This window comes from Pinus tabuliformis, chromosome 1_2 (genome assembly GCF_031772625.1).
Source record: "Pinus tabuliformis cultivar Carrire ecotype Pingquan chromosome 1_2, CPIR1, whole genome shotgun sequence".
In the NCBI taxonomy this organism is placed as follows: Eukaryota; Viridiplantae; Streptophyta; class Pinopsida; order Pinales; family Pinaceae; genus Pinus; species Pinus tabuliformis.
This window is the reverse complement of record NC_142298.1, coordinates 732,637,754-732,662,877: the sequence shown is the minus strand read 5'-3', so window position 1 is coordinate 732,662,877 and position 25,124 is coordinate 732,637,754. Positions and strand designations below refer to the sequence as shown.

Below are 25,124 nucleotides of genomic sequence, written 5' to 3'. Positions count from 1 at the left end.
AGGCAGGGGTGCCCCCTATCACCTCTCCTCTTTGTGTTGCAGGCCTTTGTCCTTAGTTTTCACTTAAACAAGAAACAACAAGACCAAGAGATAGTTGGATTATGCATAGCAAGAGGGACCAAAAGCATCAATCATGCACTCTTTGCAGATGATACTCTGCTCCTTGGGGCTGCTTCTCAACTGATGGCAAGGAAATTCAAAGAGGTTCTGGAAGACTACTGCCAAGATTCGGGCAGTGAATTAAACAGGGGTAAGTGCCATACTTATTGCTGGAACGTTTCAGTAGTTGCTGCTAGCTCCATAGCCAGATGTCTGGGCTTTGCAGCTTCAACATCTTGGACTTCCTTCAAATACCTCGGGCTACCTGTCTTCCACAAGAGAGCTACAAGCAAGGATTGGCTCCCACAGATTGAAAAAATCAAATCCAAAATGCAGGCCTGGGGGACATCTTGGCTCAACTTGGCTGGGAAATCAGTGCTAATTAAATCAGTGTTGAGCAGCCTGCCTCTCTTTAATTTTTCTGTTCTTTTGGCACCAATGGGAATCATTAAAAACATGGAGGAGCTAATCAGAAAATTCCTTTGGAAAGGAGGCAAGAATAATGAGAAGAGACTCTCCTTAGTAAACTGGGAAATAGTCTCCAGGCCGCTACAGGAAGGAGGATTAAATTTTAAAGATCTAAACACTCAGAATTTAGCAATGGGAGCTAAACTGATTTGGAAGATTATAGTGCCAAAGCCTGGATGGGTTTAGTTTATGCTGTGGACGAAATACTTCAGAGGCTAGAGACTTCGGTGTTTGGAGCAGCAAAACACCATCTTAGATCCCCTCTCAGCACTCTAATCTCCAAAGTCGGGCCACTTATAAGAGATAATGCCTATTGGATACTCGAGAATGGTAAACATATCAGAATTTGGGAGGATATTATTATGAACAGACCTCCGCTAGCGAATTCGAGTCTAAGGAGAGAGCTGAAGACTTGGATGGACGAAGCTAACATAAAATCGCTTTGGGATATATCGGCTTGGCATGGAGATAGTTGGGCAGGCTGGAAAACGCCTAATGTCCCAGCTGCGTGGTTGCCAGAATATGCCACGCTGCTTCAGTTGCTCCATGGAGCTGCCCCTATACACGCAAAAAAGAAGGACTCGAGAGGCTGGGGAGCAAAGCAGATTGGTTATTCGGTGGCACAGGGCTATGCCAAAATCAGGGAGAGACCCCATGTTCCCCCCAACCCGGCGCCTTGGAACAACATCTGGAATTTCTCCACTATTCCAAAGATTGATTTCTTCTGTTGGCTGTTATGCCATCAAAAAATCCTAACAGAAGATAGGCTGCAGAAAAGGGGTTTCCTTGGTCCATCAAGATGCGTTCTATGCAAAGAAAATTCTGAATCTGCTGTTCATATTTCTCTGGAATGCAAATTTACAGTCCTAGTCTGGCAGGAGCTCCTTGGAACGTTGAAATCGATGCCCATCTTCCCCCACACAGTCCCGAATTTGTTTGATGGGTGGTTGGCAAGATACCCAGGCCCAGGCCCAAAAAACAAGATTGTCAAACTTGCTTGGACTGCCCTGCCCAAATTTATCAGTTGGCAAACCTGGTTGGAGAGAAACAGAAGGATCTTCAGAGATAAGGAACAGAACTACAAGGTAGTTGCAAATACAGTTAAAGGACAGCTAAATGAGTGGCTGAGTGATAGAAAGGATGACACAAATCTAAGCTAGCATGACATTTAGTTCGGAGCCGCTCTCAATCTAAGCTTCCAAAAGTCGATAATACCACTCATACGCCTCAAAGACTGGCAAATAAGGAAAAAAGAAGAAGATTTTCAAGCTTGGTTATTATTGAGTGAAACTATGTTCGTGTAATTCTGTTGTAGTACTTACCCAACTATTTAATTTGTCAATCCGAAGTCTGTAGACTTACGAGACACATGCACTATATATGCAGGACTGAAGTGGAACTAATCTAATCTAATCTACTGAAATCAAATTAATCTAGAAAAGCATTGAAACATTAACTATGAAAGCAGGAAATTGCATAAAGGAAAAGCAATACAACATGTGAAGAATTGAATGACAAACAACATATGTGAGCTCACAACAATAAAACTATGTCAAATTATATTACAATAATCAAATTACAAATCATGAAAGCATAAAATGAAAAACTAAGAATTCCTTTCCATTATTCTTCCTTATTCAAATGAAGAGAGAGCACTCTCTTATATACATGAGGAAGATAACCTTCTCATAATTACATATCCAATATTCTATCAAGCACTCTCAACTAATTTCCCATTATTACAAGATATGATCCCACAAATCTCTCAAGCATTTTTAACTACTTTCCCATTATTACAAAATATGATCCATTTGAATCCTCCATAAATCTCTCACATATCTTGGATAAGATATGCCAACCAAATCCTCCATGATTTTCTCCTAATTATCTCCTTAATATGGTGGAGGAGATATGGATAAGATATGCCAACCAAATCCTCCATGATTTTCTCCTTAGGAATTGGATAAGATATGTCTCCATGATTTTCTCCTTAGGAATTGGATAAGATATGCCAATCAAATCCTCCATGCTTTTCTCCCTAGGAATAAGCTTGCATAATTATCTCCTTAACATGGTGGAGGAGATATGGATAAGTCTCTTGGAATTAATTCTCCACATATTCCCTACACATCACAAAACTCACATATTCTTGAGATATATATAAAAATATGTACATTTTCTAATAATTAATCATAAATTCACTTATAATACAAAAATGAATAAAATGGAAAATAAGAAGGTGAAACCCAAATGTATGTATGAAAATGATATGATAAAAGGTTAATGGGATGATGAAATGTAAGGAATAGTGAAGAAAAAGGTGGATGAAAATATGACATTTATGAGTCCCAACATCCTCCCCAACTGAACTTGTTGCATGTCCTCACGCAACCATGCATGGGTATCTTTTAAAAACATTTGGCATATTGAACTTTGGCTTTACATGATGATGTCTTTAATAATGAATGTTTCCAGGATATGTGAGAGACATGAGTAACAATTTACATTTTCTTATGGTTGGTTCTTGTGTGACAACCATGAATACAAAGAATGTTGGTTCTTGTGATAACAACATTCATTTCATTTTCTGTTCTCTTTTCTTCAATAATAATGTAAACACTCACTAGAAATCATAATGTGCATAAGAAATCCCTTTTGTAGTATTAATGAAGCATGCCAATATTGCGTATGAAGCAAAGTGCAACAAAGTATCATTGGAAAATAAATGTTGGTGAATGGTAAATGAGAAAAATGGAATGATAGTGGTGAAGAAATGGAATCTTGGAAGCGAATATGTAGTGAATATAGTTCTCCCCGCCAAAATGTTGGGTGAAAGTATGTTCGTGTAATTCTGTTGTAGTACTTACCCAACTATTTAATTTGTCAATTCGAGGTCCGTAGACTTACGAGACACATGCACTATATTTGCAGGATTGAAGTGGAAGTAATCTAATCTAATCTACTGAAATCAAATTAATCTAGAAAAGCATTGAAACATTAACTATGAAAGCAGGAAATTGCATAAAGGAAAAGCAATACAACATGTGAAGAATTGAATGACAAACAACATATGTGAGCTCACAACAATAAAACTATGTCAAATTATATTACAAGAATCAAATTACAAATCATGAAAGCATAAAATGAAAAACTAAGAATTCCTTTCCATTATTCTTCCTTATTCAAATGAAGAGAGAGCACTCTCTTATATACATGAAGAAGATAACCTTCTCATAATTACATATCCAATATTCTCTCAAGCACTCTCAACTAATTTCCCATTATTACAAGATATGATCCCACAAATCTCTCAAGCATTTTTAACTACTTTCCCATTATTACAAAATATGATCCATTTGAATCCCCCATAAATCTTTCACATATCTTGGATAAGATATGCCAACCAAATCCTCCATGATTTTCTCCTTAGGAATTGGATAAGATATGCCTCCATGGTTTTCTCCTTAGGAATTGGATAAGATATGCCAATCAAATCCTCCATGCTTTTCTCCCTAGGAATAGGCTTGCATAATTATCTCCTTAACATGGTGGAGGAGATATGGATAAGTCTCTTGGAATTAATTCTCCGCATATTTCCTACACATCACAAAACTCACATATTCTTGAGATATATATAAAAATATGTACATTTTCTAATAATTAATCATAAATTCACTTATAATACAAAAATGAATAAAATGGAAAATAAGAAGGTGAAACCCAAATGTGTGTATGAAAATGATATGATAAAAGGTTAATGGGATGATGAAATGTAAGGAATAGTGAAGAAAAAGGTGGATGAAAATATGACATTTATGAATCCCAACAGTTATCCAAACAAGCTCTTCCCTCCCTGTTCTTTAATGGGGCAGCTAAGGGAAATCCAGGAAGAGCTGGAGCAGGAGGCATGGTTATAAATCCAAAAGATTCTTCCACCCACAGGTTTGCATGGGGTCTAGGCCACACCACAAGCATCCAAGCTGAATTCATGGCGCTGTTCCAAGGGATCAAAATGCTTAAGGCTCTGGGACTCACAGAAGCAACTGTCTTGGGAGATTCACAAGTCATTATCAATGCTATGGTGACCAAAACAAATCTAGTAGATCTTCGACTGGCAAGGACAATCTCAAGAATTAAAGGCATGATCAAATTCCTGAGACTGGAATTTTTCCATATCCTGAGAACCAACAACAAAGAAGCAGATGTAGAAGCAAATAAGGCAGCCCAGTTAGATGCTGGAACTATCCTCAGAGACAGTGAAGTCTCATGGGACCCAATCCCTTAAAAATCCGCTATGTTCTACTGTCTTTTGCTAAAGCAGTTCGTTTGTATCCATAAGCTTTGGAAATCAGCTGGAAAAGGCCAAGTGAAAAATTGTAAAAAAATGTGATTCACAAGTGAGTGTGGCATGCTCAACTGGTTGGAGAGATTCCAAGAAACCAGTCTCAGCTTTTGTAACCAAATCTATGGCATTTTGCCAATTAGTCAATGAAAGCCCCATAACCGTTTCTGTAAAAAAAAAAAAAATTAAAAAAAAAAAATTTAAAATCATAATAATAAACATATAAAATATGGAGAACTAGATAAACATAGAAAATAAATTTTAGAAAAATATAACCAGGACAAGAGAAGGAAACCAAGGAGGGGAGAAAAACAAAAGGGAAGAGGCCTAGGAACAAAATGATGGGATCCATGAACTGTTGCCTTAGGTTGGTAAGTCTAGTTCTTTTGTTAAGGACTCTCTCTTTCGTGAGTGAGTTAAAAGAGGTTTAATTTGAGCCTAGTGATATTATGGTAAGTTTGATATTGTTTCTCTTTACACCAACATCCCTATTAAGGAGGTTGTTGAAGTAACCAATCGCATTACTGACCCTGATACAACCAAGCTTGTGGATATTTTCCTTACCTCGACGTTCTTTAGCTTTGAAGGCGAATTCTATGAATAGATCTGTGGGGTAGCGATGGGCTCTCCCCTCTCTCCTGTTGTTGCGAACTTGTTCATGGAGGATTTTGAATCTAAATCTTTAACTTTTGCTCAATTTCAACCGAAAGTATGGAAAAGGTTTGTTGATGATACTTCCATATTATGGACCCATGGTCGTGAGCCATTAGTTTTGTTTTTTCAGCATCTCAACAATCAATCCAGTTCCATCAAATTTACCATGGAATCTGAAGTTAACGGAAGCTTACCCTTCCTTGATGTGCTTATCTCAAAAAAAGATGATGATTTTTTCTCTCACCAAGTCTTTCGTAAGAAAACCCACATTGAACAATATTTACATGTAAAATCCCATCACTATCTATCCAAAAAGCTAGGCGTTCATGACACACTAGCAACTCAGGCTTTAAGGTTTTCTGATGAAGATCATATTGTGAATTAGAAAACCCATCTCTTGAGTGTTTTTAAGAAGAATGGTTATAATAGATTCCAAGGTATCAGAGGTTTTTTAAAAGCTAGTTGGGGTCCTAGGACTAAGAAAGAGCCAGTTGAAGTGGCCTCTAGTGTCCAACTTCCCTTTATCCAAGGGACTATAGACAAGATTGCTCGGATTCTTAGGAGGCACAAGGTTGTTTCCACCTTTAGACCCTTAAGAACCATTCATGGCTCTTTAAGATCCATCAAAGACCTCGTGGATCCTAAAAACATGAAGGGTGTTTATTTGATTCCATGTTTCTGTGGAACCCCTACATTGGAGAGACCGATCGTTCCATATATCATAGGATTCAAGAGCATGCAACTGACCTTAGACGCTATAGGAATTGCTCCTCTGCTTTAGTTGAACATGTTGAAAGCACAAACCACCACAAATTATGTTTGGAGGATTCTGAGGTCCTTGCTAGGGTTGATCATATCCATCACCGTAAATTAAGGGAAACCATCAATATTGAGAAGAGATTTAATACTCTTAATAGGGATGATGAATGGAAGAGAAACAGTTCGTGGGTCCCATCCCTTTATTCCTAGGTCCCTTCCCTTTTGTTTTTCTCCCCTCCTTGGTTTCTTTCTCCTTGTCGTGGTTGTGCTTTTCTATTTTTTTGTGTTTATCTAGTTCTCCATATTTTTATATGTTTATTATTATGATTTTAATTTCATATTTTATTTTTATTTATTTATTTTGTTTATTATTATTTATCTATTTTTTAATTAAATTGTTCATAAATTCTCTTTTATTTATTATTTTAGTATTGATTATAACTTAATTTTCATATTATATTAAAATAAGAGTTATGAAAAAAGTAGTATTGTTTTTATAGCTTGTTATAATTAGATAATATTAGCGGTAAATATTAGATAATTAAAAATAATTTAATAAATAGATTATTAATTCATTAAATAATAAATTGTTTATTTTAATTATTTGTTAGAATCATATAACATTCCATTTTATTTTTATAATATTTATCTTAGTGTCTGTTAGGATTTTATCATTGCATCTCTACTATAAATATTTGATTTGTTGATCTTGCTATCCATCTTTGTCTTGATGATGAACCTCAATAGGGGTTTGAAACACGTCGACCCTAAGTTATCAATGTGATTTTTCCAGAAGATTTTTGCTTAAATAGTAAAAGTTAAAAGAAAAATTATTAAAAAAAATACATTTAAAAGAAAAAAAACATTCAAAAAAAAATTATGTAGGCCCCACCCAAGGCCTCTTGGGTGTCTTGGACGGGGCTGGTTGATTTTGGGAATCAAGAATCGACTAGCCTTGCCCAGGGACCTGAGGGGCTGTTGGTGGGCCCTGCGTATTTTTTGTTTTTAATGTTTTTTTTTAATTAAGAAAAAATTAATGTTTTTATTTCAATATATATACTTTTTTTTTAATTAAAAAAGATGTTTATATATATATATATATATATATATATATATATATTATATATTTTAAATTTAATTATATTTTTTATGTTTTTATTTTTTATTTTGAAGGATTTTTTTTTTAATTGCATGTTTCATCTTTTTATTATTATTTTTTCCTCAATAGGGGTGCGGAGCCGGCAACACGTGGTTGCATCACCACATGAATAAATCCAAATGTTTGAGGTGGGGGGTATGGGCCTCCCGGTCCATTTAGGCATTAATAACCATGGGGAGTGGTACAATGGAGTGGGTGGTTAAGTGTGCGACGAGCATTCTTAAGAATGTTGTTGAGGGTGGCAGGGTGAAATACGACGGAGCAATGGTGATCCCGAGTATTTGAATCTGTGATTGCATTCACGTATGGAGGAAGGTGACGAGCTGGTGGTTGGAAAGGAATGGTGAGCTGGTAAACCTGGATTTTGTGGGTAGAGAGCTCTGGCTGTGTGTTGGGGAGGGTGCCAGGTATTGGGAAGAGGGGGGCTTCCATTGCTTGTGGAGTTGCGTTCTTTGGTGTGTTCAACGTATTCAGGTATGGAGAGTCCCCGCTTTAGCTCTAGTGGTTAATTGACAATGTAACAGTTGGATTGGGTGGTGGCAGTTGCTGGACCAACCTTCGTTCTTTGCGCAGCAGTAGCCAGCCCACCCTCATGGCATATTTGTTCATCCGCAGCGGAAAACCAAGAGGGCCTGCTACCGAGTTTGGTTTGTCAAATTCTCTGGGTGGAAGCTCTTTAAATTTCTGTTCCAATTTGGTAATAATCTGCTTAACTTCGGAGGACACCATTTTCACGGAGAAAGTTCGGAAGATGGTGGCATTCAGTGGATTATGCTTTGGGTAATTTTTCTTTGGTGCGAGTGTGGGCTGGTGGGGTTCAATTTGGAGTTGGAAGCTCTATGTAATTCCCCGTCTGGGCTGGTTGCCATGAAGACCCCGTCATGGTAGGCTTCCTCCTCTGGTCCTCTTACTATCGAGGAATCACCCACTCGAGCATTGGTTTCGTCTCCGCCTATCCGTGGTGGCAAAACGGCTAGGAGCTCGCAGCGAGGTGCCAGCGGGTCACGAGGTGGTAGAGGCGGAGGACAGCTGGTGGTCTGCCGAGGGGCAAGCGTTAGGAGAGGTGGCAAGCAGGGGATGAGTCGGGGGGATGTGGAGAACAGTCGCGGACATAGGAGCCGGGGTGGTGGACGTTGAGGTGGAGTGAAAAGTGGCCTGGGAGCATCTGAAGCTCAAGAAGGGCAAGTCCACCACCAGTGCTATGGGGCAAGATACTGAGACCTCATTGTTAATCTAATGAATCAAATGGATGCTGATGAACGCATCCGAAGAGAAGAACATGCACTGCATACAACAACCTTGGAGCGACTTCACTACTTCTAGAGTCAACTCAAGGAGCGTGTAGTTGTGGTGTGGAGAGGTCAGAATCTGCTCTCAGAGAAAGTTGAAAAGCTGGAGACCTGGATGGCGCACTTCGAAGGGCATGTTCATGCGACTTCTGCCCTCCACTGCCTCCTAGAACTGCCCCAGACAACCTGCATCCATTACTTCTGGTGACTAGTATGCTTTCTGGAGTATTTTTTGTTTTAGCTGTGTTCTGGTGCCTATGGCCTAATCGGTTTTGGTTTCTGCCTTTAGAGGCCCTTTTGTATTTTTGTCATATGGTGAACTTTTTGGTCAACAAACCCAGTCGGGGTGAGACCACCTATTTTGACGACATCTATATGTACTCCTTTCTCCGAAATTAATAGAAGATTGACTTACAAAAAAAATATTTTTTTTTAATTATTTTTACTTAAAATTTTATGCGGATCATTTTTTTTTTGGAAAAAATAATTCAAATGTCATCATTTTTGGATATAAAATTTCTAAAAATTTCATAAAGTTTGTTATTTTTTCCAACTTTTTTTATTCAATTTTTTCATAAAAATATTTTATTTAACATGTCATTTTTAGCGAAAAAGTTTTGAAATACGTATTTTTTTAATTATATCTATATGTAAAATGTGTATTTTTTGTCAAGTGCTTAAAATTATTATTTTTTAGTGACAATTATTTTTTGTGTATTGAAGTATTAATTAACGATATATAAATATATAAAAATCCTAACCTCAAAATATTAATGTTATTATTTTTTTAAACTTTGCAAAAAAAGAATTAAAAATTTCATTATAAAAAAACATTGTAAAGAAAAACAAAAAACACAAGTTTGGAAAACCCTTAAAAAACAAACATCTTAGGACGAAAAATAAGAAGAGGAATAAGACAACTTGAAAAATGGTTAAATAATCAACATTTAAAAAAAATTGTGCATACTTAGGACATAAGAAAATTTAAAGTGTCAAAAATATGCCTTAAAAAAATGTTGATGCTTTTCAAAATCTGCATGAAAATCACCAACATTTAAAAAAAATTATCCACACTTAATACATTAAAAAATTTAAAGTGTCAAAAATAAGCCCTCTAAAAAAGAGGTTGATGCTGCATCAACACTTTTCAAAATCAACATGAAAATCACTAACATTTAAAAAAATGTTCATACTTGATACATAAGAAAATTTAAAGTGTCAAAAATATGCTCCAAAAAAAAGGGTGTATTATGAATCAACACTTTTCAAAATTGAATTTTTTTTGCTACTTAAAAAAAACAGGTATTCGATACAGTTCCCATTTCATAGTTTACATTGTTTCAGCCCAAGAGAAATTTTGTTCTCCAAAAGAGATTGAAAACATGCGTGTATTACCTTCTCTAGGTTTGCATCTATCCAGGATCTAAGGCCCAAGGTTCCTATTATGCTCTAACTGTTGTATCCAAGATTGTTGCATGTTATTCCCCTACTTCCTGTTCCACATGATGCAGTTCTTCCTGTATGTGTTGGGGGAACTAATATCTATAACGAGTTGCGACCACTTCTGCCCTATCTTGGAGGCTAGGGTTACTTCATTTGCTTCATGATGTTAAGGCTGCAGATCCCGTCCACGCCTGTCCCCTTTCTAGTGGCGTGATGTTGTTGTTGTCCAAGAATCTTATCGAGATTGGGGACATCCTATTCTTAAGACAATTGACAAGTTTTAACCAACCAAGGAGATTGAATTTGTGACTAACCACAATAGATTTCTCCTCCTCGAGTGCTATGATATTGTGGCTCCGTTGCTCTCCTTATAGGGATGATTTAGTGGTGGATGACTGAGACCAAGCCCTTTTGTTTCCTCCATTATTCTTCCCAAGTGTTGGGGGTGATCGTAAGTTGCGTGTGAATCCTCCCTGTTGACGTGTATAACACCTCCTCTTGGGAAAATCCCTTAAAGCACCTTGCTAGTCTTTCGAATCCCTTGACCACATCCCATCTAGGTCCATCACCAAAGGTATGATTGAAATGACTGTTAGTGTCCTTCCCTGATCTACGTGGGTCTAGGAAACCTCAAAAATCAAAGCCATAAAATCTCATCGAAACTAAGTCCAAGTTGTAGAGCTCGTTGTTCTAAATCCAGTGGCGTAAATGACACTCAAATATGAGTACGTATGACCAACTTATTGCAGTCGAAAGTTTACAAGATAGAGTAAGAAAGTGGGACCCATAAGGCATACATGGTAGCTGAGTAGCCAATTAGCCAACGACACCTGACACTTTATCATTGGCTCCTTACCCCTGCAAAACAGACACAAAAATAAAAGAAATAGAAAAATATTAAAACAAAAATACATTATGGTTTACCATATAGATATAACCATATATGGTTATAAACATTTATTTAAAACAAATACCATTCATATAAACGACATTTGGTTGGTGGTAATGTATTATATATGGTATATACGAATCGGTTGTAACAAATCCCCAAAAGGGTGAGGGCCCCAGGCTTGACCCTGGGACCTCCCCTCCAAATCAAACTCTTAAACATAATACCTAGTCCGTTGGGCCAATGACCAGTTCCTTGATTTTTTCACCAGTCCAAGGCTATATTAACTCAAGCTCTTTTCATTCGATGGACCAATGGAATGGAGGCTGAGAACATTGGAACAATGATAGATTGGAACGTTGAAATGGCGGAACCGCACTTGTCGAACTATGAACTAGAGGCAGAACCATGACCCTGTGGAACCCTGACACAGGGAATCTTTTGATGTTGTGAGGAATATTTAGATTCTTTGGAGGCCCATAATTGACAATAATGAAATGGGTTTAACTTTATACTCATTTTAACCAAATTTCCCAAGGATCACGATGGTGCAATCTGTTTTATGATCTAAGTAGCCGATTTTCCAGAGGTAGAACCTTGACACAAGAATCTATGAGGAATATTTCATATTCTTTGGAGGCCCAGATTTGGAAGTTTCAGAATTGGGTCATGTTTATAGTCAAATTTCTCAATTTTTCAAAAGGATCTTGATGGCATAAATTGTTTTGGCATTTGAGCACCCAATTTTCAGGCCATCGTCAGATTGGGAGGTATAATGATGCATTTGGCCACTTTGATTGTTTTTGTTTTGGCAAAAGGATGGATGTACGTTGGAGGTTATGGTGATCTCTATATGCTACAGTTGGACAACAAGATTTGAATTTTTACAAGAAATTCATCTCTTTAGCCTTTGCACAAAAACCAAAATGGTGAAGTGATGAAAGAGGACCATGTTGACACTTGACCATAAAGTAGTTGTGTTTACAACCACTGGTCTCAAAATTTCGAGATGATTATGATGATGATGAGTATGATTTGAATCTGATCAATGGATTCAAGAGGACCATTTTATGCTACCTTGTGTGAGAGGACCATTTTATGCCACTTATGTGTGAGAGTCAATTTATGCCACTTTTGTGAGAGATCATTCCTTTATCATGTTGAAGGAGAACGTCTTGTGAGTGAGAGTTATTTGTAGGAGAACATCTCTTTGGAGAGACATGCCACTCAAGATAAGAGTTTCATCCTTGTGTTGACAGATATTTTGCCATGTACTCATCATATTTTGTAGAGACTAATGAAGCAACCTCCCCACTCTTGACCCAGGGCCTAGAGACATAGTCCACACTCGACGAACTCTATTTTCAAATTGTGTTGTGATCATTATCTTATGATCCCATTTATGTTTCCTCTTCTTTAAGTGTTTTGATCATGTGGTTTTTCATACTCTTTTCCATGCAATTCAGAATACATCATAGAAGAAAAGATCTTAGTTAATGTTGGTAACTCAGAGAATCCAGATCATTCCCACCATCATAGTTCTTCTAAGACTGCAAGACGTATGAGGATTGTCCCTCCCTTATTAGGCTCTGTAAGCCAAGAGTTCATTCTAGAATAATTCCAAGTATATTCTAAGGTCTTCCAAGTATTTATTTGCATCCAATTCTTGTTGAAGAAAATTTCTTGTGAGTGATCTGCCTAGTGCTACACTACACCAATTGACGATGATGCTTTGAACCCATAGAGATAATGATGCAATGTCTCTGCAAAGCTACAATATACCATTTGACAGAGTGCCAATTACCCAGGGGGCTGTATTGAGAGTATGTGGGCCTCTCTGGAACCTCCCTTTGTTTGGGTATCTAGCTTTTGCTTGATGCCTCCATGATTAGGATCAGTAGGTGTGAGACCACAAACCTCCCACTCCCCCAAGAGTTAACAAGTGATATGATTGGAGGTGTCCCCTCTTACAACGCAACTACTCAAGAGATATAATTGGGATTTTCTTGCCCCTCCCTCATGATTAATCCATTAGACTAACTGTGTTCTCCCTTTATGATTTGTCCCACTGCCCTCCACGACTTCATACCTCGCAACACCATAAATTTAAGCCCATGAATGAGTTGTAGTCATCATGTAGCCTCCACATCCTTCATGGAATATCTCTTGACTAGACCACACATGTTGCATAAGTGTAAGTTAGTTTTATATTTTAAAGGACATTCGGTCATGATAGTCCTTTTTGTATTTTGCTCTAAGAACCTTGATTTGGGGAAAATCTAGTTAGATCAACCTGAAGGGATCTACTTGCTGGCCAAACTAGCATGGCCTAACCCCAAGGAAGTTGAGGAGATTTGACCAAGTGACCTCCCGATTGGCGAGGTACTTGGCAACGAGAACTTGACCCATTGAGCTATGCCTTGGGGATTCTCTAAGAACATTGATAAAAGACAATTGTTTACCACATTTATTTCTAAATTTGCTTACTTTTAGCTAGTGGCATATATGATTTTATTCTTCTATGTGGAGATTTTTGATCTTTTTCATATAAAACCTCCAAAGCCCCCTACTTTCCTAGAAATATTGTAGATTATTTGCTTCTTGGTATACTATTATGTTTTGAAACCTCCATGGAATTTGTTTAATTTCAAAGTTCCAAATTTTCTTGTTCCATATTTTGATTTATAAATTTCCTAGTTAAAGAGTTATTATCTATAGGTGTTTCACCTATGATAATTATTATGATGAGAGGAGGGGGTTCAGGTCCCCTTTTTTATTATTATTATTATTATTTTTTATTTTATTTTATCCTAGGGAGAGTAGGATGAAAATCACTCAAATGTTCTCCAACATTTCTCTCTACATCCAATCCCCAACACTCGAAAATAAATTTATCAAAAGAATCCCTTTTAGTAGGCGATGTGGACAATATTGATTTGGTAGTTTCATTCTCTTCTTTTTGTCAATAGAAGCTAACAAAAGTTGGGTCCTTTATATGTCTATGGTTAAGGGATTTTGAGTTATGGATGGAGGTGGTCCCTATGAACAACTTGGAGCCATATTTTCCACAATAGTTTCCACAATCCTATGGTGTTGTTATCCCCCCCCACCCCATAATTCTTCCTCCGTATCTATTACTTCTTTAAAGCCTAATATTTATTATGGTTCAGATATGTGCATTTGGTTGCTAGGTGTCCATAAATATGATATCATTAACATTTGAAAGAGATTCCTTCATAGTTGATGGCATGATGAATTGTCTCAAATCCCGTTCTAATCACCATAGACTCTGGCAAACCATTTTTCAAGTCCATTTCAACAAGAATTTGATCCATCCCCATATATATATAGTCATAATAGGACTTATTAACCTCATTACATGAGACTAGGGCATTCCCAATTTCCATAAAAACTTCATTTCACCATAGAACTAGTGGGATCCCCTAAAGTCTTACCCAAACCAGCAAAAGCTCGAAGTGAGTTGTTAAGCATCAAAGTCCAAATCTCACTTCTAAGCAACACATGTTGCGTAACCCATTTCCAACACTTTTGGAGTATTTTTTTTCAACTTCACCCTTAAATATCCAAACCATCCATCCTTTTACCAAAATTATACTTTTAAGGGATCAACCTACCATTGGTTTGAAAATTTCCTTTGTTTATTCCTTTAAGGGATCATTGTCCATTCCGCTTCCTAGGAAGTGGCTATTAAGAGCTAACTCTACCAATTCCAATATTTCATTGAAGTTCATTTTTCTCCTAGGTATAGATTAACTAGTTCCCACATCTTCTTTATGCATTTACAATGTTTTCTCTTCTTCATCATCTCCAAATTTTGTAACCCTATTCCACTTGTTTCAAAGTTGGATGAACCACTCATTAATTCATAATTAAGAATTTATCTAATGAAGCCTAGGCATGTAACTCAACTGTTGCTTTGAACCTTACTAAAGAACGGTATCTCTAGATATTTGAAGATCAAATGTGGAGGAATCACATTACAATAGACCTAGTAATGGATATGTCGTTTCATCTAGACCTAAAAGTTGATTTAAAGTCAAAAGATCCAATAAATAAATTCACATACACTTCTTAATTGAAATATGAGCTTCACATTAATAACCCTTGAAACATTTTGCAACCTATCGTATAAATTTAGTTGATTAAGATGTGCCATCCTTTTTATGATTATTAGACAATGCTTTGCATTCTATTTGGTTATTTCCGTATACTCATATTCCAGTGGATTTAATCCCATATGGTGTGAACACGATGGAGATAACAAGGATATAGTTGGGATGATTCCTTGGATGGGCCATATTTGATGGTCTTCAAGTGGATCATCCAAAAATTACACTACTGCCTCCTACAATGATAACTTGCTTCACTATCCCTCCTTATCACAGATCCATTCAAACTTCGCTAGATTGTTCAATCTCAATCATTACTAAAAAAAACAGAGTGGGTAGATAGAGACTTAAACAAATGATTGTCCATTCATAACCATACTTGAAACGTACAAAAAAAGTTTTATCTATAAAGACCTTGCTTACTATAGTCATCAGCCAAGTCACCCAATCCTAGTAACTTTAACCATGGTCATATGGTGGTAGTCTTTCAAATATTATTACCTACCCTTTAAATCAAATGAACCCCAGGAAAGTAACAATGACCATAAAATTAAGTTAAATATTTTTATAACATAAAAAATTAAACTATAAAATATCAAACACACTTCTTCACAAATAAAAATGGCTACCATTTACCAAACTTGGATGGTTTGTATCACTATCCCAATAAAAATTCAACACACTTTAAGAACTCTTTAGCATAGAGAAACACCCACATATTTATCAAAGCTAATGAACACATTTATTGAATAATCTCTTTAACATTGAGAAAATATTTATTAAATATAACGAATGCAATTATAACACTCACATAGTTATGAAATATGACCAAAATCACAAAGATAATGAACCTTTCAATTAATGGTATGATGTCCATCACAACCTTAATCTAGACGAACCACACAGAGTGCCAACTCTATTTGCAAGGCTTAATTTAATTCATAAGTTTAATGTCAATATCACCTTGGCACAGATTTAAATATGCAACATTACATCCCATGGTTTGTCATCTATCTAATTTTGATATTTTTAATGGAAATTGATTTCATATGTTTTACATTTATTTTTATTTATCACAACTGAAGAATGAAAATAAACGATTTTAAAAGAATTGATATACGGTAATTGGTAATTTTTTGTTATTATTATTTACATTAAAGTTCAATTTTTTTTCCTTAGATGTATATGGTGGAACTCATATCCCTCCGAATGACTTTATAAAAAACTTTTTAATAATAAAAATAGTTTTCATAATTTAATATGAGTGATATTATTACTTTATAAAATTAGAGGAGTAATTCTTCTATCAAATTTATCTATAATAAAAAACTTTTTAATAATAAAAATAGTTTTCATAATTTAATATGAATGATATTATTACCTTATAAAATTAGAGGAGTAATTCTTCTATCAAATTTATCTATAATAAAAAACTTTTTAATAATAAAAATAGTTTTCATAATTTAATATGAATGATATTATTACCTTATAAAATTAGAGGAGTAATTCTTCTATCAAATTTATCTATAATAAAAAACTTTTTAATAATAAAAATAGTTTTCATAATTTAATATGAATGATATTATTACCTTATAAATTAGAGGAGTAATTCTTCTATCAAATTTATGATCAAAATTAGTAAAATTATTAAAGATAAATTTAAAATATAATTTAAAATATTAATAAAATTAGGTAATTATGGATTGAATAATTTAATCAAGTTTGTAAACATGTTTAACAAAACTTATTATACCTTCTTGCATAACAAAGAATCCACTTTGATAAATGGTTAGACAAGATATTATATACTAAATGATCACTGCAAAAAAAACAATAAACTAGAGTTAAACATTGTATGACATCTCAAATTTAATGAGTTGTGCATAATAAATCTAATCTAATGATGCCAACGTTGCATTAACATTCCCATCTTCCTCTAAGGGAACAATCTTCCCATTATCAACATCTAGACAACAGTCCAATACAATAAGTACAAAAACCCAAAAGTCGTACTTGCAAAAAACATACACACAATATTTACAAATCTACAAAAAATATTGATTCACAATATGGGCATGAGTTGCCCAACCACACTCTCTATTCTGCTTCAAAATTTTACATAGATTTATATAAAATGATCTAAACCAAAATTGGTTTTAGATCCCAAAATCTCTCCCAGAAATTCTAAAGTTTTGTTGAGATCCACAAAATCCTCACCTAGATCCATATTCCTCTCATGAGATATGACTAACCCTCAAATCTCTCTAACTCTCTTAATATTCTCAAGATCTTTCATATTAATCATTTATATACATTTTCTCATGGAAACATAAGAAAATACAATTAAATGAATAATTAAATCTAACTTAGGGAACCAATTCCCTTGGTAAATGAAACCCTTAGCTCTAGTCAAAATGAGTTTTGACTTGGAGGAAAGATGTTCTTACATCATTTAAGAATGAAAGAAATCATTAGTAATGCTATTCATTAACACATACAATACATTTTTTTTTAACAAGATCGGATAGTTGTTATATTATCAAAAAAGTTTTTGGAGCAAGCTCCTTTTACATTCCGCTGTTCTGATATGATAGTTTGAGCGGTTAAATAGGCACGCAGACTTTTCTTCTGTGCTTGGTATCAAAACTTCAGAAGTTTTTTTAGCTATTCTAGAGTACTGTTTTACATATTGACCTGCTAAGAAGACAAATTTACATAGCATAATTCACAGAAATTTATGGTTTGTAAATTGGGAGAGTATATTATGTGGCCTTTTCCATATGTTTTGCATTTTGTTATTCATGAAGTTCGCTGTTCCTTGTGCTATTATTCGTTCTGCTTGCTGTCCCTTGCTGTTGTTCCATCGACCTGCTGTTCCTTTGGTCTGTTTTTCTTTCGTCTACTGTTCCTTTTTCTGGTTTCTGTTCCTTCTTCCGTTGTTTGTTTTGCTTGTTGTTCCTTCGATTTGATATTCATTCGGCTTGTTGTTCCTTTGGTTGTCGTTCTTTCTGCTGCTGTTCCTTTTGATTTTTGTTTCTTCTGGCGTTGTTCCTTCTACTGTTGTTCATTCTGGTTGCTGTTCCTTCTACTGTTGTTTCGACGTCTTCTCGCTGTTCCTTCTGCTACTGTTCCTTTGGCCTGTTGTTCCTTCGACCTGCTGTTGCTTTAATTGTTGTTCCTTCTGTCGTTGATCCTTTTGCTTGCTGTTCCTTTTGGCATAGAAGTCTGGGAGGATCAACCAGTGAAAAGACACATAGATTCCTCTGATATTTTGAAAAGGGCCAAGAACACAACTGTGAAGGGAAAGAGAGGATGGAGTCGGAACAGGGAGAACACACAGATTGAGCACAAAGAGAAGCAAGCTTCTTTTCAACTAGGAATGATTCTGATCAGAGAGGTCGATATCATTGGCCTTAGAGGACAGGGATAGATGCCAAAAGGGGAGAGACAGAGCCTCTATAAGTAGGGACCTATAGACTCTTAACACAATGGTGGGTCTGTAGGAAAAATCGGCATGCAAAACAGGACTAATTCTATAAAGATTTTCCCACCTAATTAAATCAACAACTTGCTTACCTCTACTCTGCTCCTGCATATTGAGATTGCTACAAAGATTGCTAAACACTATGAGCAAACCTCCCTTTTGAGCCTGAAAACCCGAGCACTCTTTTTTACTTGAGAAATGATGCTCTCTCCCTTTAGAGGCGCGATGATGTTTTTGGTGATGGAGGTTCCTGCACTTGGGTTGCTTTTTATAGGCTTGATTGAGATTGCTAGGCTCGTGATCCTTCTCTGCTATCTCCAGAGTAATCCCCTGAGTACCATGCTTGCCTTACTTTCTGTTCAGATTAGATTGTGCACTATCATGATTGATATGACTTGTATAAGCTATGTTCTGATCCTGGAGGTGGATTCTTTTCTGAAGCAGATCATGAAGCGTCTCTTTCTTCATAATGGGGATTTTCCTCATTGCAAAAGAAGGAATGTGCAGGAGAATCTTCTGTTGCTTATTCGTATGTGGATGCTTTGCTTCTTTCGATTTGATTTGTTTAGCTATGCTATGAGCCTTGTACCAGTCCTCCTGAGGGGGAAAATTATAGGATTGCTTTTTCATAAGTATCTTGGTTTTCTTCACTGTCCCAGCCCTCCGATCCAATGCCTTGGTGGCAAGTGAATCGACATTTTGATTATGATGTCTTAGAACGAGTTTAAAAACAACATTTCCTAGAATTTTTAAGTTGTCCAAAATTCTTTGCCTAATTTTATTTATAGCTTGATTTTTAAAGTCTCTTCTTGCTTCCATTGCAGCAATTATAATTGCCGAGTCTCCAATTATGATTGGATCTTTTACCTGGTGTCTTTTGAGGATACTGGAGCCCATTAGAAAACTGTAGGTCTCTGCCCTATTGTTTTTCATAGTCCCAAGCCCCCATTCATAGGTAGCAATTGTCTCACCATTCGGATCAAGAATTAACCCTCCTGCCCCTGCTCTTCCAGGGTTATTCTTTGAAGCTCCATCGAAGAAAAGAATGTGTTTTCTTTTATTTTTGGTCCAATCCTCTATCTCCTTTTCATTTCCACGAAGCTTCCAATCTCTAGTTTTTCCTCCTATCTTCTTTAGAGATTGAATCCTTGCTGAGCCTTTAATGAGGGCTTTGCTATACCAATCATTTTCTTCTTGCTGCCAACTGTTTTGATCCATGATTGGCACACCATTTGCGCTTATCATCTCCGAAATTTGACCCCAATTTTTGGCTAAAATGGACCCTGAATTTGGCTTTTGGCCTTTAAATATGCACTTATTCCTTGCTAACCATATTTTCCAACAAAGAGTGGAAGGGAGGCACTTCCAGATTCGAATTATGGTAGTTTTTTTTCTTAACATATGGATAGCTTTGGACCCAATTTTTATTTAAAGTTATCAGCTGCTCAATTGTCTCAATGTTCATTTCAAGAGGACTGATGAGGTGCTTCCAGCAATGTTTTGCAATAGTGCAGTTCAAGAAGAGGTGTTGAATGCTTTCTTCTTCTTTTTGACACAAGACACATATAGAGGGGCCATGAAAACCTTTCTTCCTTAAATTTTCCGCCGTAAGGATCTTTCCTTTTAGGAGTGTCCAGGCGAAAAATTTAATTTTGGGGAGGCATTCATTCTTCCAAACAACTGACCAAAGATTCCAATTTTCGTGATTGTTGTGATTTTGAAGAAAGTTGTAGCCTGATTTAACTGTAAAATTTCCTCCGCTTGGGTCCCATATATAATTGTCCTGGCTCCTTTTATTTATGGGGGCAGCTCCTGCAAGAAGAAGCTTCAAATCTTCCCACTGATTTTTCAGTCTATTTGGAAGTGACTGCATTCTCCAAGCAATCCACCTGTTTTGGTCCCAGTCAGAGATGGAGTATAAAGAGGTTGTGCCTTTCTCTTCCATCCAATCTTTCAGACCTCTTAAATTTTGGTGTTGGTTCAAGGGTGCTGCTCCCATTAATCTGTCGTTCCAAGTAGAGGTGTCTTTCCCGTTCCCCGGGTTCTTAGAGATATGGTCTCTAATTTGAGGAATAATTTTCTTGATGAGTTTCCAGACTTGTGTACAAGGGCGGTCTGGAATTATTTCTGTAAGCATCTTTGACCGCTGACAATTGAGATATTTCCTTGAAAGAGCTTCACCCCACCATTGATCCTTCCCATTTAGCATTCACCAAACAAGCTTGATACCAAGGTCCTTGTTTGTCAAACCTGGAATCCTGATAGATATGCCTCATTTTTCGAATGGGAGAGTCACTTGATCCCATCGAACAAGACTGAATTTTTTGGAATCTTGTTTTCCTCCTTGCCAAACAAAACCTCTAGTAATTAGCTCCATTTGTTTGTGTATGCTTGCCGGGGCCAAAATTAAAGCATACTGATATATTGGTAAGGTTGAGAGGAGAGATTTAATTAAAATTGTTCCGCCTGCTAGATTTAGCCTTGTCATCCCCCAACTTTGTATTTTCCCCCTCATTTTTTCAATTTGTTTGTTCCAAACCTTAGACTTAACCACTTCTTTTTCCAGTGGTAAACCAAGATAAGTAAAATGACACCATTTTAACTGAACCGAGATATCCATAATTTGAGAGATCCTTTGCATTATATTAATTGGCACATTCCAAGTGTAGATTCTGCATTTTTTATTATTTAGAAGGCCTCCTGAGACATCAAGAAAGTCATCTAGAACTTTTTTGAACTGCCTGGCTATGATACTAGAGGCTCCCCCAATAAGAAGAGTGTCGTCAACAAAGAGCGAGTGGTTTATTTCTTTAACTCCTCGAGCTATTCTAATGCCTGTAATTTTCCTTTTTTCTCTTTGGCTTTCTAGCTGAATACTCAACGTTTCCGCCATTAAGATGTAGAGAAACGGGGAAAGCGGGCACCCTTGTCTCAAACCTCTAGTGCTTCGAAAATATCTGCTTGGCCTTCCATTGATCAACGGGGCTATCCAAGGATTGGATATGCAAGCCATAATAATATCTATGAACTTGGGGGAGATGTCGAACTTTTGAAGAGCGACAGCGAGGAAATTATGATTTACTCTGTCGAAAGCATTGGCCATGTCCAGCTTTATGACCATGCCCTTTTCCTTTCTTTGGATGCTGCTGTGGATGGCTTCCTGAACTAATATTACATTGTCTGTTATCTATCTTTTTGGGACGAAGCCACCTTGATTTTCTGAAATGATACTAGGCATAATTTTTTTAGTCTATTTGCCAATATTTTTGTGATGATTTTGTAAGACGCATTGCATAGAGAGATTGGCCTATATCTATCAAAAGAGATAGGATTTGGTTATTTCAGGATGAGAACCAAATGGGATGCTTTGGTGTTTTCTCCCACTTTATTTTTTTTGAAAGCGTTTTTATCTTTCTTACTAAATCTTTTTTGATTATAGCCCAATGGTTCTTGTAGAAAGCAATGGTGAACCCATCCAGCCTAGGAGATTTTTTCGAGTGCATGCTCCAAATTGCTTCTCTTATTTCCTCCTCTGTGACCTCTTTCTCAAGCTCTCTGTTTTGCTATTCATTTATTTTGCTGCTGATTTGCTGAAGGAATTCTTTGCTGTCCACTTGCTGATCCCCTGCTGAGAGGAGGTTTTTGTAATAATTATGAGCTGCCTTTTTAATTTCCTCCATTTCCTTTATTTCCTGTCCTTCCACTTGAATTTTATCAATTTGGTTACCAACTCTTCTTATCTTTAAATTGTTGTGAAAAAAGCGGTGTTTTTATCCCCCGCTTTTAGCCATAAGCATCTTGACTTTTGCCTAATTTCCTCCTCCTCTTGCTTGTTTTGCTTGTAAAGATCCAAGAAGATTTCTTTTTCAAAAGCATACTCTTGCTCGGTATCTTGCTGATTTTCTTTCTCCTTGCTCCAATTTTCAAGTTTCTTTTGCAGCTCTATTTTTTTATTTTTTTCCTTGAGAGCGTTTCCTCTTGCCCAAGCTTTTAGTTCTGATCTTAAATTTTTTAGTTTAGTTTCCCATACGTAAATGGGGGAGCCTATAACAGAGATTTCCCAGCTTTCGTTTACTAGCTTGCTAAAATCTTCCTTGCTGTCCCAGAGTTTGTTGTATTTAAAAGGAATTGGACCGAGATTCTCCAACCTATCCAAGATCAGCACCACCGGCTTATGGTCAGAGGCTGAAGCATGCACTATTTTGCTTTTGATGGTTGGAAAGGTTGCTGCTATATTCTCTTGAATCAAAATTCTATCTAGTCTTTCCTTTATATTATGTGCTCTCGATCTTTTATTATTCCAGGTGAATTTTCCGTTGCTTGGAGGAATGTCAAGAAGTTTGTGCACTTCTATGAGGTCTTCCAGGGCTGCTCTTGAGGGATCACTGAAGTAATTGCCTCCCAACTTCTCATCTATATGTCGAATCAAATTTAGATCCCCTCCTATAACTAGATTTCTTCTTTGACCTTCTTGTGCTTCTTCTTTTACTGATTCCCAACACAGAGCTTTATCTCTGTAGTGGTTTGGAGAGTATATATTTATAAAGGTATACTCTTCATTCATATTCTTATTTTTTAGATCTGTCCTGACCCAATAATTATTGAGTTTTTGTTTGACAAGTTCCCATTTCCATTTGTTCCACAACGTGCAAATACCGCTTGATGCTCCAATGGAGTCCATAGCTGTTCCTTCAAAATTTTTTGAGTCTTGATCAATTTTTGGACCTCTTGGTTGTTGACTTTGGTCTCTTGGATCATAAGAATGTCTGGCTGTTCCTGTTTTATTATGTCTCATGCTGCGTTGATTTTGAAAGTGGAGCCCAGACCCCTGCTATTCCAAGAGACCATAATCATTATTTACTCGATTTATGGTGAGTTCCGCCCTTTTCCTTTTGCTGATTTTTTCCCCACTTCCCTTCTGTTTGCCGAGGAAGGAGTCCATTGGCTGTTGGGTGCCAATGGCCATTTCCTTTGCTGCTGCCTCGTCTCTTATTTCTTTGTTGGATTTCCTTCCTACTTTTTTCGGCTGATCCCATGCATGGGTGTTTTCTTTGACTTTGTTTCTAGTGAGAATTCGATCAACAGTGGGTGGGGGGGAGGATAAGCTCCGGGTGGGAGATGAGATGATGGCTAATGCATTGACTTGGGTAGGGGAACGAGGGGATGGCAGGTCTTCTCCCAGAAGTTCAAATGGATTAGAGGTCGGGTTTACTGGAGGGTCCATGATGATAGGAGGAATAGAGGCTGAAGCAATGGTTTCGAGAGGCTGAGAGGGATTCAGAGCAGCTTGTTTATTATGGGGCTTCTTTCTTTTTACTTGTTCCCAAGTATCTTCTTGTGTCTCAACATTCTCAGAATTCTCTACTTCTTTTATTTTACTACACCTATTTGCAAAATGACCGTATTCATGGCATACCTTGCATTTGAAAGGGATTTGTTCGTAGTCTAGCTGCTGGATGTGAGTCCATTGGTCCACCTTGATTTTTATTGCCTCCGGTAGCCCTTTCCCCAGGTCTACTTCCATGCAGATTCTAGCACAGGTGTGCATGTTATCTTTTGGCTCACATCTGTCTATGTACTTGCCAACCGCATTTCCGATAGCTTTCATCGACTCATCGCCCCAACAGTGGAGGGGAAGATGTGGCAATCTGACCCACACCGGCACAACACTTGGGATGTCCATCTCTGGGTCAAAATCTGGTGACCATCTGTTCAGATACAAGCCTCTGGAGTCCATAAAGTAAGGTCCATTTCTGAATATTAGATTCCTATCTTCTTTGGTTTCGAATAGGAAAGTGAAATATCCCCTTCCACAGAACCTTATAGCTATTTTCCCTTGTATATTTGCGCTCCAGTTTCTCTCCACCCATTTTTGGACCGCTCTGGGGGAGGGCCACAACCCTGTAAATTGTCCCACCAATCCACGTTCAGCTAAAGATATAACAGCTTTCCTGGGTAGTGTTGGAGGTAAAGAGATCTCTGGTATGTCTGCTAACTTCTTCACAAATTTGCTAGTAGTTGGCCTGGCTTTTGGAGCTCCATTTTCTGCTATTAAAGCAGCAAAGGCTGCTTCTTGTTCATCTATTCCTTGCTGTGAGGAAGAATCTCCCCCTGCAGAGAGGGGCATGGTGGAGGAGAACTCAGCAGCAGGAGGCTGCCGAGAGAGAGGAAGGGAGCAGGAATCTGCCCAGGAAGAGGAGAACCATCAGGGAGGGGCCGAGACCGAGCTCAAGGAAGCCCAATAGCAGGAGGCTGCCAAGCAGCAAGGCTGCAGGAGGCAGGAGGCAGCGATGGCAGCTAGGTCAGGCCTGCGCGCGAATTTTTTTTAACACATACAATATATTTTATAAATCAAACAACATCAACATTAACATCATATGAAAATACATAATACTATCACAATCAATA

At 37.0% G+C, this 25,124-nt stretch overlaps 1 protein-coding gene across 1 annotated transcript; it reads right to left on the bottom strand.

Annotated features, from left to right (window-relative positions):
- Positions 1-5,052: 5,052 nt before the first annotated feature.
- LOC149207861 (uncharacterized) lies at positions 5,053-24,843 on the bottom strand. The gene is made up of 2 exons (XM_089398159.1): positions 24,133-24,843; positions 5,053-5,076 (listed from the first exon to the last, which is right to left on the bottom strand). The coding sequence occupies exons 1-2, from the start codon at positions 24,841-24,843 to the stop codon at positions 5,053-5,055; spliced, it is 735 nt and encodes a 244-aa protein (XP_089254285.1).
- Positions 24,844-25,124: the final 281 nt, after the last annotated feature.

Coding starts and splice junctions, on each gene's coding strand:
- LOC149207861 (XM_089398159.1), bottom strand. CDS start 24,843: ATGCCCCTCTCTGCAGGGGGAGATTCTTCCTCACAGCAAGGAATAGAT. Junction 5,077..24,132: donor AAATCCCTTTCAAATGCAAG/GTATGCCATGAA, acceptor TTTTTTTTACAG/AAACGGTTATGGGGCTTTCA.